At 41.8% G+C, this 15039-nt stretch overlaps 1 protein-coding gene across 1 annotated transcript in view; it reads left to right on the top strand.

The window, feature by feature from the left end:
• The first annotated feature begins 578 nt into the window (after nucleotides 1-578).
• Nucleotides 579-15039, top strand: part of SRSF4 (serine and arginine rich splicing factor 4) — a 30258-nt gene continuing 15797 nt past the window's right edge. The window contains exon 1 of the mRNA XM_036347178.1: nucleotides 579-863. Within this exon, the coding sequence (XP_036203071.1) occupies nucleotides 757-863 (107 nt within the window). The 5' untranslated portion in view covers nucleotides 579-756. The remainder of the gene's footprint in view (nucleotides 864-15039) is intronic.

Raw genomic sequence — 15039 nt, 5'->3', positions numbered from 1 at the left:
CCTAATCTCGCTCCCAAGCGCCAGCCTTCTCCACTCCCCACACGGCTCCTATTGAAGCAAACTGTCCTATTTTTAAAACCATATTGGTATTATTTACTGGGCACGTGTTAAGTGCTGGGAGCAGCGCAAAGTGCGTTACGTAATCATCCTCAAGACAACTCGGAAAGGTAGGAATTTCTATCCCCCTTTACAGAGAAGACAAACGAGGCTCGGAGAGGTGGCGCCACAGGGAGCCCAAGGTCACAGACACAAGCCGACTTTAATGCCAAAGCTCCTGCTCTAAACTGGAAACCACTCCCGGTTCAAACGACAAAAGCGTGAATGCCTGGCGGGCGGGTGAGGAAGCGCGGGCACTTCCGCCGAGAGGGGCACAGCCAGCGGCGGCCGCAGGCCTCGCGACGGCGAGCTCGCGAGAAGACGTCCCGGGCGGAGGGGCGAGGGGCCCCCGCACCGCCTGTGCCGCCTGTCCATCACCTGGCCCCGCCCCACGCCTGCGCGACCCCTGGCAAGCCCCGCCCTCACCGCGGCTGGGCGGGAAGCGAACGCGCGTTCCCTCCCGTTACCCACCCCTCCCCGCAGGAGACGGGAAGCGCGCGCCCGTGAAGTGCGTGCTCGCGTACGTCGCTCGGGTTCGGCTGCGTCGGTCTCGCCGCCCGCCCGTTGCCGCCGTCGCCGCTGCCGCCGTCGCCGCGGTCTCGTTTCGCCGGCCGCCGCCTAAGGGGGCTGGGGCCGGGCCAAGCTGCCGCCGTTGCCGGGATGCCGCGGGTGTACATTGGCCGCCTGAGCTACCAGGCCCGGGAGCGCGATGTGGAGCGCTTCTTTAAGGGCTACGGGAAGATTCTGGAGGTGGATCTGAAGAACGGGTGAGGAGGGCGCAAGATGGGGCCGCCGGGTGGGGTCAGGGCCCCGGCTGTGGGGGGAAGCCGCGGGGACGGAAGAGGGACGCCAGCCCGGAGCGAGGCTGCTGCCGGCCTGCTCCGGCTCCGCCATAGTCGCGGCGCCTCGGGGGCGCGGGTAGGCCCGGGTTCCCACTGCGCCTGCGCGGGTGGGGGTGGTGGAGGGAAATGGGAGCAGTGGTGAGGCTACGAGTGGGACGGGGAGAAGGAAAACCCGAGTGAGGTTGGGGCTCCAGGCGGGAGGGCACAGCTTCAGGGCGCCGAGGAGGCCTGGGTTTTTCCTTCCCAGGCGCTGGGCCCGGGGCCCGGCTGTTCTCCGGCCGGAGACCGGCCTTTCCCGCTCTGAGAGCTGCTGGAAATAGGATTTCCTGCCCCTTTTCCCCTCTTCCCTTCCAATGAATCACACGGCCACGGCGCATCTTTCCCGGCGCGAGGCGCTCGAGGGAGGCCTTGTTTAGACAGCATGTGCCACACTTTTTTTGGGCGGGAGATTCCGGTTTGAGGAGTCTAGTGACAGTTTCGAAAGTATCGCCCTGCGGTGCTGAAAGCCCTCGCCGTCCCCTCCGCGTGGGTAAATTGACGTCTTCGCTCCTCATCTTTAAGACTCCGTGCGGTTCCCAGGCGGTGGTTTCTGTTCTCCAGCTTGCCGGAAAATTGCTTTGTCGTGGTAGGATTTGTTGGAGAACAGTGGCCGCCCGGCCAGTCTGTGCGTCGAGTGGCTCATGTAGACGGAGGCCACAGCGTACTGCTCCCCGGGTGTGTGGTCTGTTCCTCGCATTTCTAATCTATTTTGGCAGAGCAGTGCCCGCAGGGGCCACGCGTTTCAGGGAAAACAGCTGAGGAGTCAGGTCTGGAGAATATGCTCAACAGGAAAAACTATCAGAACCAGGAAATGTAGGTAGGAATGGGTATAGAGGTTAAAAGGAGTAAGGGGAACATTTTACAATCCTGAACCTTGGTGTTAAGAGGCACTCTTGACGTGTTTTTTTTTAAGACCTACTTTGCAACAGGTCTGATGTGGCTACAATTTACTCCCCAGTATAATACTAGCTGCTGACACTTGAGCAGTTATGGAAGATACCTAAATATAAGGTGCATATTTGAGCAAATTGGTAGCTACCATATACTCAATTTGTTGGCTGGGTTTTAAAGTCATTTCAAATTGATCATTAGGAAGAATCACTTCCTTACGAAGGAAATGTCTTCAATAAATTGTTTAGTATGAAAAAAAAATTGTTTAGTATGAATATGACTTTTAGCGTAAAGGACTTAGAAGAGTACTCGTTTTGTACAACAGAGCTTTCGGTCTTAAGAAATTTACTAGATAAAGTGTGTGTGGGGGGGGGGGGAGATTGTTATTGTGATACATATATACCTGAGAGTTCAAGTTAAAATTCCAAGTTTTCTTCAGAACCCAAATGAGTTGACAGAATAACTGAATTTTATGGAAAAGCATGGGTTTTGAAACTAGACAGAACCTTGGTCAAATCTTAGCTTCACCACTTACTATCTGTGGGCAAGTTACTTCCCAAATTCTAAGTTTCCTCATTCAGGAAGATTAGAGATAATAATTGTAAAGCATTTGGCTCATAGCTACAGATGGTAGCTGTAATCGCAGGGATTTGACTGTGGTCTTTAGGAGACATCTTAGTTTGAAGCATGTTTGGTGAGGTCTCTTTAAGGTTATTCAAGTGACAGAGCAGGTCATAATGTTGATATTAATGGGAAAACTGGTTAATTGAACAAATATGTTGATAACCCACCAACAGGATGCCTGCTACTGTGCTAAATGAATTGTGGAAGCGGCAGAAAAGAATTCTGTTCTTAAATAAAGTGTTCATGGTTATAAAATGTATACTTTGAGTTAAGAAATGTTTGCTCTCACTTTAAACTCAGACATGTAAAACTTGGAATGGTTGTTTGAACTGTGCTTTAAAGAATGGATTGACCAGAGTTTGAAATGGAGAAGGAGAAATGTCTGGGAATAGTGTATGTCATAACAGATAGTGAGGAGGTGGTCCAATAAGGAGTAATTTTGAGAAGTAATAAACAATCTAGTTTGGATTGAATCCCATGAAGGATCTAGAAATTTCACAACAGAAACAACTATAAGACTTTATACAAAAAAATTCAAAATTATGGATTAGTAATTCAAAGGCTCTGGAGGGGAAAATTGAGCAATCCTGGAAATGTTGGGATAAGAGGAAGGGCAGATTCTTCCAGAACCCTAAATATCTAGATCTCTTTGGGGAAACTATGATGTGCATGAAATCTGTAATTGAAAGTGAAGGTTGAAATGAGGAATAGGAAGTCGTTTCAGGGATTTGAAGACTGGTGTGACCATCATCAAGCAAGTACACCTTCTGGCAGCATTCAGGGGTCATTACAGAGGAAAATGAGCTGAGGGCCAATGGCATAGATGTATTTTAAGCAAGAATTATTTGGACAAGATGGCAAAAGTGCAGAGGAGTCTGAATGGAAGAAGTGGGTACAAAAGGAAAAGATGGCATAATATAGTAACATGTATAACCTTATAGTCCTGGAAACTAAGAAGGATAGTAGATCTATCTCCCTGAGAAGTATTCCTGAATATACCTGGATTGTGATTATTAGTAATTGAAACTCAAAAGCAGATGTTGGGTGAATAGTGTTTTTAAGAATTGCTGAAGAGTTCAAATTTGTAGAAGGGAGATATATCAGTTGACAGATACATCAAGTTAAGATATATATAAGAAGCTGAATGGTTGAGGGTACAGTTCAGAATTAATTACACAGGCATAAAGTACTGCTATAATAGAAAGTTGACTAAATGAGGAATCAAATGAACTGTCCATGTGAGATTTTAGTGTCCAGGAGAGGCTTTTATGGGCCCTCTGGGGATTTGGAGAAGAGTATGTGTGCAGTAGTTCATTGTACCAGGCCACCTTAATCTAGATTGCCTTTGTTTTAGAGAACTCCTAGGAGGATGGTTCAGGTTAGGACCACAAACATGATGTAGATCTCCCCAGGACCAATAGAGACCACTCCAGATCTCCTTAGGTGGATCCTACATTCATACCTGCCACACTGACTCCAGCAGTAGTCACCCTGGGAGCCAAGGAAGCAACAATATTAGCAGCACCTGTTTATAGCCTTTCAACTCCATGGTAACTTTCGCTGTCCTTGATTATTTGTGAGTCTTGTGGGCTTTTTTATTAATAATAAAATCACTGTCTCCATGTAAAGTATTTTTGATAGAGTAGTTTCTATTGCCACAAAATCTTGTGGTTTTAATCCTAGATCCTTATATCTTAATTTTTCCATATTTTAGTTAATGAGTACAATTTATCACATTCTGAAATTATTTTACTTGCTTAGTAGTTGGACCGGTAAACCCCCAAATCATTGAGGTGGTTGTTTTTGTATTGTTGTTTGTTTGTCTAAGTTTGTTAAAGGCATGAATTAAAACTCTCCGGGGAGGAGGGGGGAATAAAAATAAAAAATAATAATAATAATAAAACTCTCCAGGGAAGCTTGGCTATAAATTCAGAACCTGTGTTTCATATTACAGTGAAATTGTAAGTAGCCAAAATTTTTAGGAGATGTCCTGGTCTGTTTAATTGGGTTTTCACAATAGCTAAATATTACCAGAAAGTTTTGTTTTCACCATTCTTTTTTTTTTTTTTTTTAATATATTTTATTGATTTTACAGAGAGGAAGGGAGAGAGATAGAGAGTTAGAAACATCGATGAGAGAGAAACATCGATCAGCTGCCTCCTGCACATCTCCTACTGGGGATATGCCCGCAACCCAGGTACATGCCCCCAACCGGAATTGGAACCTGGGACCCTTCAGTCCGCAGGCCGACGCTCTATCCGCTGAGCCAAACCAGTTTCGGCATTGTTTTCACCCTTCTTAAAAATTCCTCCAAGTAGAAGGTACCTTATTTAATTTTTTAAATCTGTTCAGACTTTTTCAATGAGTTGAGTCTTTATTCTGTTGTCTCTGATCACTGTGGGTATTGTTAGGCTTCAGATACTAAAATGAATCTCCACCAACCCCCAGGACCTACACAAGGAAGGATTTTATCTTTTTTTTTTTTTTTTTAATATATTTTTACTGATTTCAGAGAGGAAGAGCAAGGGAGAGATAGAAACATCAATGAGGAGAGAGAATCATTGATTGGCTGCCTCCTGCACACCCCCTCTGGGGATCGAGCCCACAACCCAGGCATGTGCCCTTGACCTGAATCGAACCCAGGATCCTTCAGTTCACAGGCCGACGCTCTATCCACTGAGCCAAACCGGCTAGGGCAGTGGTTCTCAACCTTGGCTGCACATTAGAATCACCTGGGAATCTTTTTCAAATCCTGATTTCTGGGCCTCATCCTCCGGAAATTCTGTTTCTTTGTTACTAATGTTGTGGCCCCACCCCATAACTAAGAAACAGAATTTCCAGAGAATGAGTCCCAGAAATCAGGATTTGAAAAAAATTCCCAGGTGATTCTAATGTGCAGCCAAGGTTGAGAACCACTGGGCTAGGGCAAGGATTTTTTCTTTTGACAGATTTGATGGGAGCTTGTGTTTTCTCTTCTTTTAAAAGGGTGATAAAGGAAATATAATTAGTTTAGTGTTCCAAGAATTGGTTTCAGATTAATTGAACCTGTTAGTTTATTAATCATATGAGAGGTTGCCTTTATCCATCACCAAAAAGCAGATAAATTTTATTTTTTATGGTAACGATACAATTAATGGGTGACAGGAATGACAAAAGAAAAACATTCTCCCTTTAAAGACCCCACCACTTTTTTGTTCTTGGGCAGTTCTGCCCTCAAAATGTCACATTTGAACCCACACAGTCCCAGGCTTTGGATCTCTAAGAAAAGTAAGGAGTTTGGTTCTGGATTAATTTTATGATTATCTAAGATTTAAAATATAGATTCATTTAAAGGAGTATTTGAACAACTGTTTATGCATAAAGTTAACACTTCAAAATACCACATTTCTGATTATAAAAACTTTTGACTGATTAGAAAATAAATGTAGGTTTGTGGTGGATAATTTAAACAATACCAAAAGCACAAAGAAAAAAATATTAAAAATTCTTTTAACATAGGCATGGTCTTGTGTGCAATTTTATGTCCCACTTTTTTTACTTATATATTTTTTCTATTACATTAAAATCTTTCTCGTGCACATCTATTTAATGACTGCATAAAACCCATTGTATGGCTGTGTCATGATTTACCCAGCCATTACTCCAAGGTTGTCTCTAAATTCTTGCTGTTAAAAATAACCCTGTGGTGGATATCATGTGCATAAAAGTTTGCATTTTTGTCATTCCTTAGGACAGATTCTATGACGTAAAGTTCATGTGTCACAGTAAGAATAAACATTTTCCAGGCTGTTGTTGCATACAGCCAAATAACTTCATCCTGGCATCCATGTCGTTTAAAATCTTGGCTGATTAAACAGGTGAAAGGGTCTTGTGTGTTTTAACCAAGAACTTTTTCTAGAGCAAATAAGACATAATGAAAAATAGGACTATGGATTAAATAGCAGTCTATGGTTTTATTAGTAGTGTGACCAATACAAATGTGACCAAGTTATGTTTGTGCTAAACTCTTGTTGAAGTCATCCTACCTCCAAAAAAAAAAAAAAAAATGTTACTTTATTTTTCCAAAGACATGGGTAATTTTTTAAATTTGTCATCTTGATAAATCACTGCCAGGAGACAATACCATACTGCAGTTTTGACCAAATGTGTTACTAGCATAAATTACCCTGGCTCAACACTTCCACTCCTGGGTCCTGGGTCCCCAGTTTGTTATCTGAATGAACATTATCTTTATTTGGCCGAGTCATTTTTTAAACCCCTATTCCTCCATTTAATATCTTGTTCCTTCCTTCCTCATTGAGGTAACATGTGAATAAAAGGGCCATGTGAAGTATTTGTCTCTTCTTAAAAGATAGGCACAGGATGTAAACTAGATAAAATATGCTTTGGCTTACCAGTATTTTTGGGTGCTTCCAAATAACCTAAATAGAAAATTATACTTTGAGCTCCTTAGACGAAAGGTACTCCAAGCATCTGACAGAATACTATTAGATGTGGTATTTAGAAATCTGTAAGCTAACACTAGAATTTTAAAACTAGAATATATTAACTGTACATTTGTATTATTTCTTTTTTTCAACTGATTATATCAAAGCACTTTACAAACAAGTGATGTCTCTAGTTTGTACTGTTGGGGAGACTGAGGCATGGGGAAATTAAGTGACTGGCCCATGCTTACAGAATGAGTTATGGACAATTCTGGAAACTGAAGATCTTCCCTATTCATCATACTAGATATAGCATGGAAGTGTCAGTCAAAGCTTCACTTTCTTTCCAGATGCTTCTGTCCTGTCCTTTTGGGACTTGTCTCCAAGGGTGAGAAGGTGGTTCAGGTTCCACAACTTGTTCAGTCTTTGGTCTCTTGGCAGAGGCTTCCAACAAGCTGACAAGTAACTGCCAAAAATATGACAGGTGGTACTTTTTATGACATTGGCCCTGGATAGACTCTTGCTAGTGATTCTCCACCTCAGGCTACTCTTTGAAGAACTATACCAGCCGTGGGCAAACTACGTTTGAAATGAATAAAACTATTGAAAAAAAAGACCGTACCCTTTTATGTAATGATGTTTACTTTGAATTTATATTAGTTCACACAAACACTCCATCCATGCTTTTGTTCCGGCCCTCCGGTCCAGTTTAAGAACCCACTGTGGCCCTCGAGTCAAAAAGTTTGCCCACCCCTGAACTATACAGTAATATCAGTATTGTTATGGCTGACCTGGGTAGGATTTGTGCGAGTAAATGCTATAAATGACCTCCGTCCTGTTAGCATTGCTAGGGCTGTCTGGTCTTGGAGTATCCTGAAGGGGAGGGATCAGAATGTACGTGCCCTTATTTGAGGAAATACCCTCCATGACCTTTTTCTTTGTATTGAGATGTAAGTCTAGGGGCGGTGGTTCTCAACCTTTTGGCGCTTTAAGTGCAGTTCCTCATGTTGTGACCCAACCATAAAATTATTTTCGTTGCTACTTCATAACTGTCATGTTGCTACTGTTATGAATTGTCATGTAAATATCTGATATGCAGGATGGTCTTAGGCGACCCCTGTGAAAGGGTCCTTCGACCACCAAAGGGGTTGCAACCCACAGGTTGAGAACTGCTGGTCTAGAGGTCTCTGAACTGCAAATGACGATACCTGAAGAAGCACTTTAAGGATACTTGTTACCCCTCATCTGAGTACCCCAACCATATCTTTAGCCCTGAATGCCAGAATTGGAGGATGGGGGCAAAGACCTCCAAGACCTAGAAAAGGGCAGAGACTGAAAGGAGGGAGTTTGAGTTCAATGTTCAGGAATGAATCAAGCAGGAATCTCAGGCAAGGGAATCAGGAACACAGACTAGAAGCACTGATATAGAGAAATGTTATTTCATGTGGATAAAATAAAGCTACCCATTAATGTTAAAATAATTTTATTAAATGGCCATTTTCAGGGAAAGGGCACCCCCAAGAAATAACATAGGGAGTGTCATCTTTAACCAAAAATAAAAATGCAAAAGCAACTGACCTTAGCCCAGGGGTTGGGGCAGTTGAGGGACATGAGAACAGCCAAGATGGTCCCAGAGGCGTAACCTATTATAAGAGGCCTTAACACCTGTCACCCCACTCATAGTGTCTTTAGAAGTAGGAACTAGTTTTCTTTGTATCCTTGGTGTGGAATCAGGTTGTGCTGTCTGTTGAATGTAAAACTTTATATTTCATTACGTACAAGTAACAGTAATTCTTTTTTGTTAACAGTAATTCTATCTTATGTCCCAAGAGCTTTATATTAAGTTGGTTATATGACTTTCATCTCTTGAGGTTTTTTTGATTGTTTATAATTGTGATTGAGGTTTCATGAACTTAAGTGTGTCAGCAGGGAGTAGTTAACCCCCTTTTCATGTAGACCTTCTAATTTCACTTACACTTAATGTTGAAAAGTGTCTGAAAATGGAAATAGACACAAGTGTGATTGTGTATGCCTCCCCTCTTTAACCCCCCCCCCCCCCCCATTTAAGGAAAGCAGCCATGTTGACTTAAAATGTCAAAATAATATTTAGTTATGACAGGAGGTTCTGGTTGTGATCATTTTATCTACACATTATTTGTAGGTCTGTTGCTTTCTGGGCTTAGTTGCATTTTGTAGGATAGAAATATAACTGCCACCTAGTAAAAGTGAAATGGCTTGGCAACCTTAGTTAATTTTTTAAAACAGTTTTGGATAGTTGAAACAAATTAGCATGTAAGTGCATAGGACAGTTATAAAGTAAAAATAAATTTGAATTTGATACATATTTCTCTACCTCCTTTTCTGGAGGAACTATAAAATACAGGCTGGAGGAACTGTATTTTATTGCGTTGTTTTTAGGATAGTGATTGTTTCTATTCTATTTTCCTCACCCCAGTATGTGAATATTCCTTTAGAATAATCCTTTAGAAATGGGCTGGTATTTCCTTTATGGTTTGATACCTTTCTCTGTTTCCCTAGACTGGTGTTAACATTTTAATAATTAATTTATAGATTTGGTTCTACTAGTAGTCTAGAGAATAATTGTTTCAACTTACTAGTATTAATACACAACAGATGCAAAATTGGTATTTTTTTAATATGTTTGTGTTGATTTCAGCGAGAGGGAGAGAGAAAGATAGAAACCATCAGTGATGAGAGAGAATCATGAATCGGCTGCCTCCTACACGCCTCCTACTGTGGATTGAGTGCGCAGCCCGGGCATGTGCTCTGACTGGGAATCGAACCGTGACCTCCTGCCTGGTTCGTGGGTCAATGCTCAACCAACTGAGCCACACCAGCTGGGCCAGATATGGTATTTTTTGTCACTTAATTTTTCTTATAAGATGCTAATATTCATGTGGGCATTTGTCACCCCCAGCACATAATTTGATGAAACTGATATTCTGTGTTCTAGAACTTGTGTTTCTCAAATTGTGTTTGCTCGTATGAACCACTTCTTTCTCTTGGTGTATAGGAGATAGTAGAACATGGTGATCGAGTGTTAGATCAAGATTTGAAGAATCCCAGGTGTCGGGTAGCCTTGCAAGTTACTTAACTGCTCTAAGTCAGTTTTTTCATCTGTGAGATTACTAGAAGCATCAAAGTTGTGAAAGTTATTACAAAGGAATTTGGGCTGTAGTAGTCACGTTAATCGTAGTTGAAATTCGTCAGATCTTACATGCTTATCTGCAAAGTATTTTCTGGTTATTATAATTCCTGTATAGTTGGAGATCTGTAAACCTTATAATATTCTTTGATTTCTGGTCCATTTTTCCTCATTATTCATGCTTATATTTATACTAGAGGCCCCGTGCACGAAATTCATGCACTGGAAGGGGGGGGGGGTGTCCCTCAGCCCAGCCTGCAACCTCTCACAGTCCGGGAGCCCTCAGGGAATGTCTGACTGCCGTGGAGGCAGGGGAGGCTCCCGCCACCACTGCTGTGCTCACCAGCTATGAGCCCAGCTCAGGGCTTCTGGCTGAGTGGTGCTCCCCCTGTAGGAATGCACTGACCACCAAAGGGGAGCTCCTGTGTTGAGCATCTGCCCCCTGGTGGTCAGTGTGCATCATATCGACTGGTCTTCCTGCCATTTGGTCAATTTGCATATCAGCCTTTTATTATATAGGATTTTTTTGGTCCCAGTTATCATCCCTTACAAAACTAAATGCATTCTTAAATACATAATATTGTCAATATCCATTCACATCTACCACCTCTAGGCCCAACTCTCTAATGTCTCTATGCTGGTCTAATTTTTGCTGAGCCTAAAACCAAAGACAGATTCTGGGGGTTGATATGGGACCTCCAGAATGGGCATGGCACAGAATAATCTTATTTTTCCTCTATTCTTCTAGTCTGTTATATTCTGAACCCACACATGTTTTCGGAAGGACCAGATGGCTGACACTGGCTAATGGGAACCAAAAGACAAGAGTGAAAGTAACCTGGTTGTCATATTTCCCAAGCTTAGAGGTGTTTCACCCTGCCCTGAGATAAATTTCTTTTTTTCCTCTGGAGACTTTACCCTAGTCTGTCAAAAAACTTTAATACAGCCTGGCTGATCTGAAGTTCAATTGTCAAGTCAAGCAGCAGCATTTGTTGAATGAAAAAGATTATACTCAGGACTATGGGAGAGAAGCATCTGCCTTTATGAAGGCAGTGTAACCTGTGGTTAAGAGCTTGGGTTTTAGGGTCAGATGGATCTGGGTTCATATTTAGCTATACCACTTATGAGCTCCTTGACAATGAGCAAGTTGCTTAGCCTCTTCAAGCCTCAGTCTTCTCATTTGTAAAATGGGAGATGTAGTAGTAGTATACTCTGCATCTATGATATGAGGAATGAATGAAACATGAATAATTATTTACAGTGTGATAAATATTAACCTTTGCTGTTTTTATTAAAGAGCTCATAATCAAATGAGAGGATAAGCACAAAGAAAAAAGAACAAGGCTTGAATAGCCGCAAAAACGTTGTGTGAAACATAAAACTGAATAGACGTGTTGAAACTTTAAAGAAAGTGCTAAAATTTGGAATCTGGCAAATTTCTGAGACTCAGAGAGTATATGGAAGAAGATTGGTATTATTTACCTTGTGTAATCAAGGCATTCCAAGTTTAGAGAATGGCATAAACAGATATTTAGGAGTCATTATAGACCTCTGAGCAGAAGAATGATAAAAGTAGCTGACTTTCTCTGCTATGTGTAAAGAGACAAGTTGACTAAGAAAAAATAGCCATATCTTAGAATTAAGTAAGTTAATCAAACAGGAAGAGTCCTGAGGGCCCAACAGAGTGAGAAAACTGTAGAACTAGACAATAGACTGAATGGGCAACCAGAGAGGAATAGTCAAAGGTAGATTATAAGATTATAAGGTTTGGGGAGTGAATTTGATGGTCAGGGATCCAGAAGAGAAATCATGAGGTAGGTTTTCTTCTTTGAAGGTGGGGAAAAATCAAGTGCAGACTGAGCTGTGGCCAACGTTTGCAGACCAGGAATCCACACTAGCTCTAATCAGAGAGCTCTTGGTGTGCAGGAACTGCCAGTTTGCCGACGTGAAAAGAGCCCCAGACTGGGTATTGGTGAGCCCTGAAGTCGCACCCCAGCTCTGCCACTCAGTGAGCACGGGTAAGTCATCCACCTTCTCCGGGTGGCCTTGATGGCCCTCCCTCCTCTGAGACTAAAGAAAGGAAGGCCAGAATGCCCAGAGAAGCCTCCTTCCTGTCTCAAATTAGGAAAAAAATCTCAGGAACCTATTTTATGTAGTAGCAGCTCCTAGTTGTGGGTTATAACGAAACCTCTTACCGGGAAAGTCAAATTGCAACCATAATTGGTGACCCAAAGAAGTGAATGTGACACTGGTTCTACTTTGAGGACCTGACCACTGCTTCCCTGGAATGCAGCAGACCTTTGGGATCTGGAGATGTTATAGTTCTCACTCACAAACTTTTGTCCAAGTTGGCCTCACCTGAACACTAGAGAGTTGGTTGCAGAAGTATCTCTGCAGTTTTCCAAGCAGGCAGCAAGAATTACTATGGTTTTTTTAAATTATTATCACTCTCTTATCAGTGTGTCCTAACGTTTTTCATCTCAAACACCAAGTTGGCTGAAGCATAGGTCCAACACTGAATGCTTTTAAAGAAAGCTATTTAATTCCTGTTCACTAAATGCCATTTCTTTCAGGGTAGATTTAAGGGCTCTGCCCTTAATGTACAGTGCTATTGACCCTAGTTTAAGGGTTCAAGGCAACCCGTGGGTTAACTTCAACAGATGAAAATTTTTCCTTGGCTACAGCACCATCCCTAATCCTGACCAGCCATGGAGAGGTTCGGTTCTTACAAGGAAAATGAGTGAATGTGGGAATGGCTCACCACATTGGGAAAACAAAACACATCCTGCTGATGGTTGGCTGAGGACTGTCATGTCCACATACAGAGAAAAGCATGTGGCACAGTTTTAGGACAAAGGTGAGCAGAGATCCACTGTGAAAAGGGGCAAATTTTTCTTATAGCGAGAACATCCAAGGCATGCCCCTTGGTGTGAGCAGTGTTGGTGGGTGATCTCAGGCACACGCATGGAGGCTTGCTTTCCCTTGTTCCCCATATCCACTCCCTGTCAGTTAGCTGGTATCAAGCATCCCCCCTTAGTCAGTCCCTGACCAGTTAGCCACTGATCAGCCTATCTCCAGAGCGAGTCATGCTCATAATTTTTCAGATGGGACTTTTCTCCAGTCTCCCTCTTCAGAGATGATGTTTGGAAGACAGAGGTGACCCTAAGCTGTTCCAAAAGGGGTGAGATCAACTCCACATTCTCTTCAGTGGAACATGCAGAATGGTATTTGGGGACCATTGGTATAGGTTATTAGGATCACAGAAAAACTATTTAGTAATAACACAAGCTCAGATGATAATTCTTCAGTGAATTCTTCTAAAACCGAAGTCTTGGAGTACTTTAGTTTGATAAACATGTCATTTCAGTTCTAGCATTTCAACGTTCTGACGGCTAGCCTGAGCAGTACATTAGGTGTTGAATGAGGAAGACCATAGCGTTGTTAATTAGAAGAATGGGCTAAAGTTTAGAGCAGCCCACATCATTCAGTGTGCCATTCGTTTGTGGTTTCCAGATACCTGTCTATACTTGCTAAGCATCATGGTGTCCACTTTTTTTAGGGAGAAAGTAACAGGAACTTCCCTCCCTTCGTTTTTTACTCCATTTGTCAGGATAAAAGAAGATCCCGAGAAAAAGAGTTTGGGAAAAGGCAATAGCAGAGAAATGTTGAAGAAAGTAGGTTTTTCTTTTAATTGTTAACTAGAGTATGTTTAATAATTAGGCCATGCTGTTTGCTCTTTACATAGGTATAGGGGAGAAAGGTTGAGAGATGTGACATGTGGGAGTCCAGCAGGAGGAGGAATATTGGGGGCTTTTTGTTTTTACCAATCCCTGCCATAGAGGGATTTTTAAATTTGTCTTAGATTCAGTCTCCAGAATTCCTTCAACTTCTTTATTCTCATACTAGAATTATTGAAAGATGGTCTTTGTTTTTAATAGAGCAGAAGAGGAAGGGTGTCTATAGCTAGAATTCAGAAATGTTGGGCTGTGTTCTTGTGAGGCTTATTCTCAGGTCACACCAGAGACATGTACACATGTGTGTAATATCACTCTGACAAAGGTATCAAAAGGAGAGTACTTTGGGGAGCAGAGATTAATTTCATGTTATTTTATGCAAAGTTCAAAGGGATATTAAGGTGGATTTAAAAAGAGTTCTTTCTAGAAGGCACTAAAATTTCAGAGACAGTTAAAGTATTTAAATAAATTAAAATTGGGACCCATACAGTAGTTTTAAAAGGTATTTTAGAGGGTGAAATTAAATTTATCCCTGTCCATCTGTCACTCTTGTATACCTCTGGTGCCTACCATATTGGCTTAAATTATCCCATCATTCCATCATTAAGCCAGAGGAGGACTAACTTTTATCTGTCATACTTCTGATGTTAGAAGAAACCTTAGACATATGTAGTGCAGCTACCTCTTTTCATAGATAAATTAGACCAAGAGAAATAAAATTATTTAAATGTGCTTTTTAGAGTTGGTTTATAGCAGAACTAGGACTAGAACCCAGGCCAGTTCTTGCTTCTGCAGTCTTAATAGTTACAATATACCTCATTTTCCTCATCTGTAAAACAGGGATAATAGACCTGACTCTAAGTATTATGAATATTAAATAAGGTAACATTGCCCAGCATATGGAAATTAAATGTTAAGTAACATTTTATTGTTAATATGTAGTCTTTTTGCTTTATTTGGGAACCCTTTCACTTTATTGAATGAAGTAAGTCATTCTTTGAGTAAAGCAGATCTAAATAAACAGTAATGTGTTAGAAGCAACCACACTGACCTGGTCTTTGGTCTTAGCACAGGAGTCCCTTTCAGGTATGGTTTGTGGTTATACAACAGCCATGGGCAAACTACGGCCCGCGATCCGGCCCATTTGAAATGAATAAAACTATTGAAAAAAAAGACCGTACCCTTTTATGTAATGATATTTACTTTGAATTTATGTTAGT

This window comes from Myotis myotis, unplaced genomic scaffold (assembly GCF_014108235.1).
Source record: "Myotis myotis isolate mMyoMyo1 unplaced genomic scaffold, mMyoMyo1.p scaffold_m19_p_2, whole genome shotgun sequence".
Lineage (NCBI taxonomy): Eukaryota > Metazoa > Chordata > Mammalia > Chiroptera > Vespertilionidae > Myotis > Myotis myotis.
This window is presented reverse-complemented; position numbering and strand designations above follow the sequence as displayed.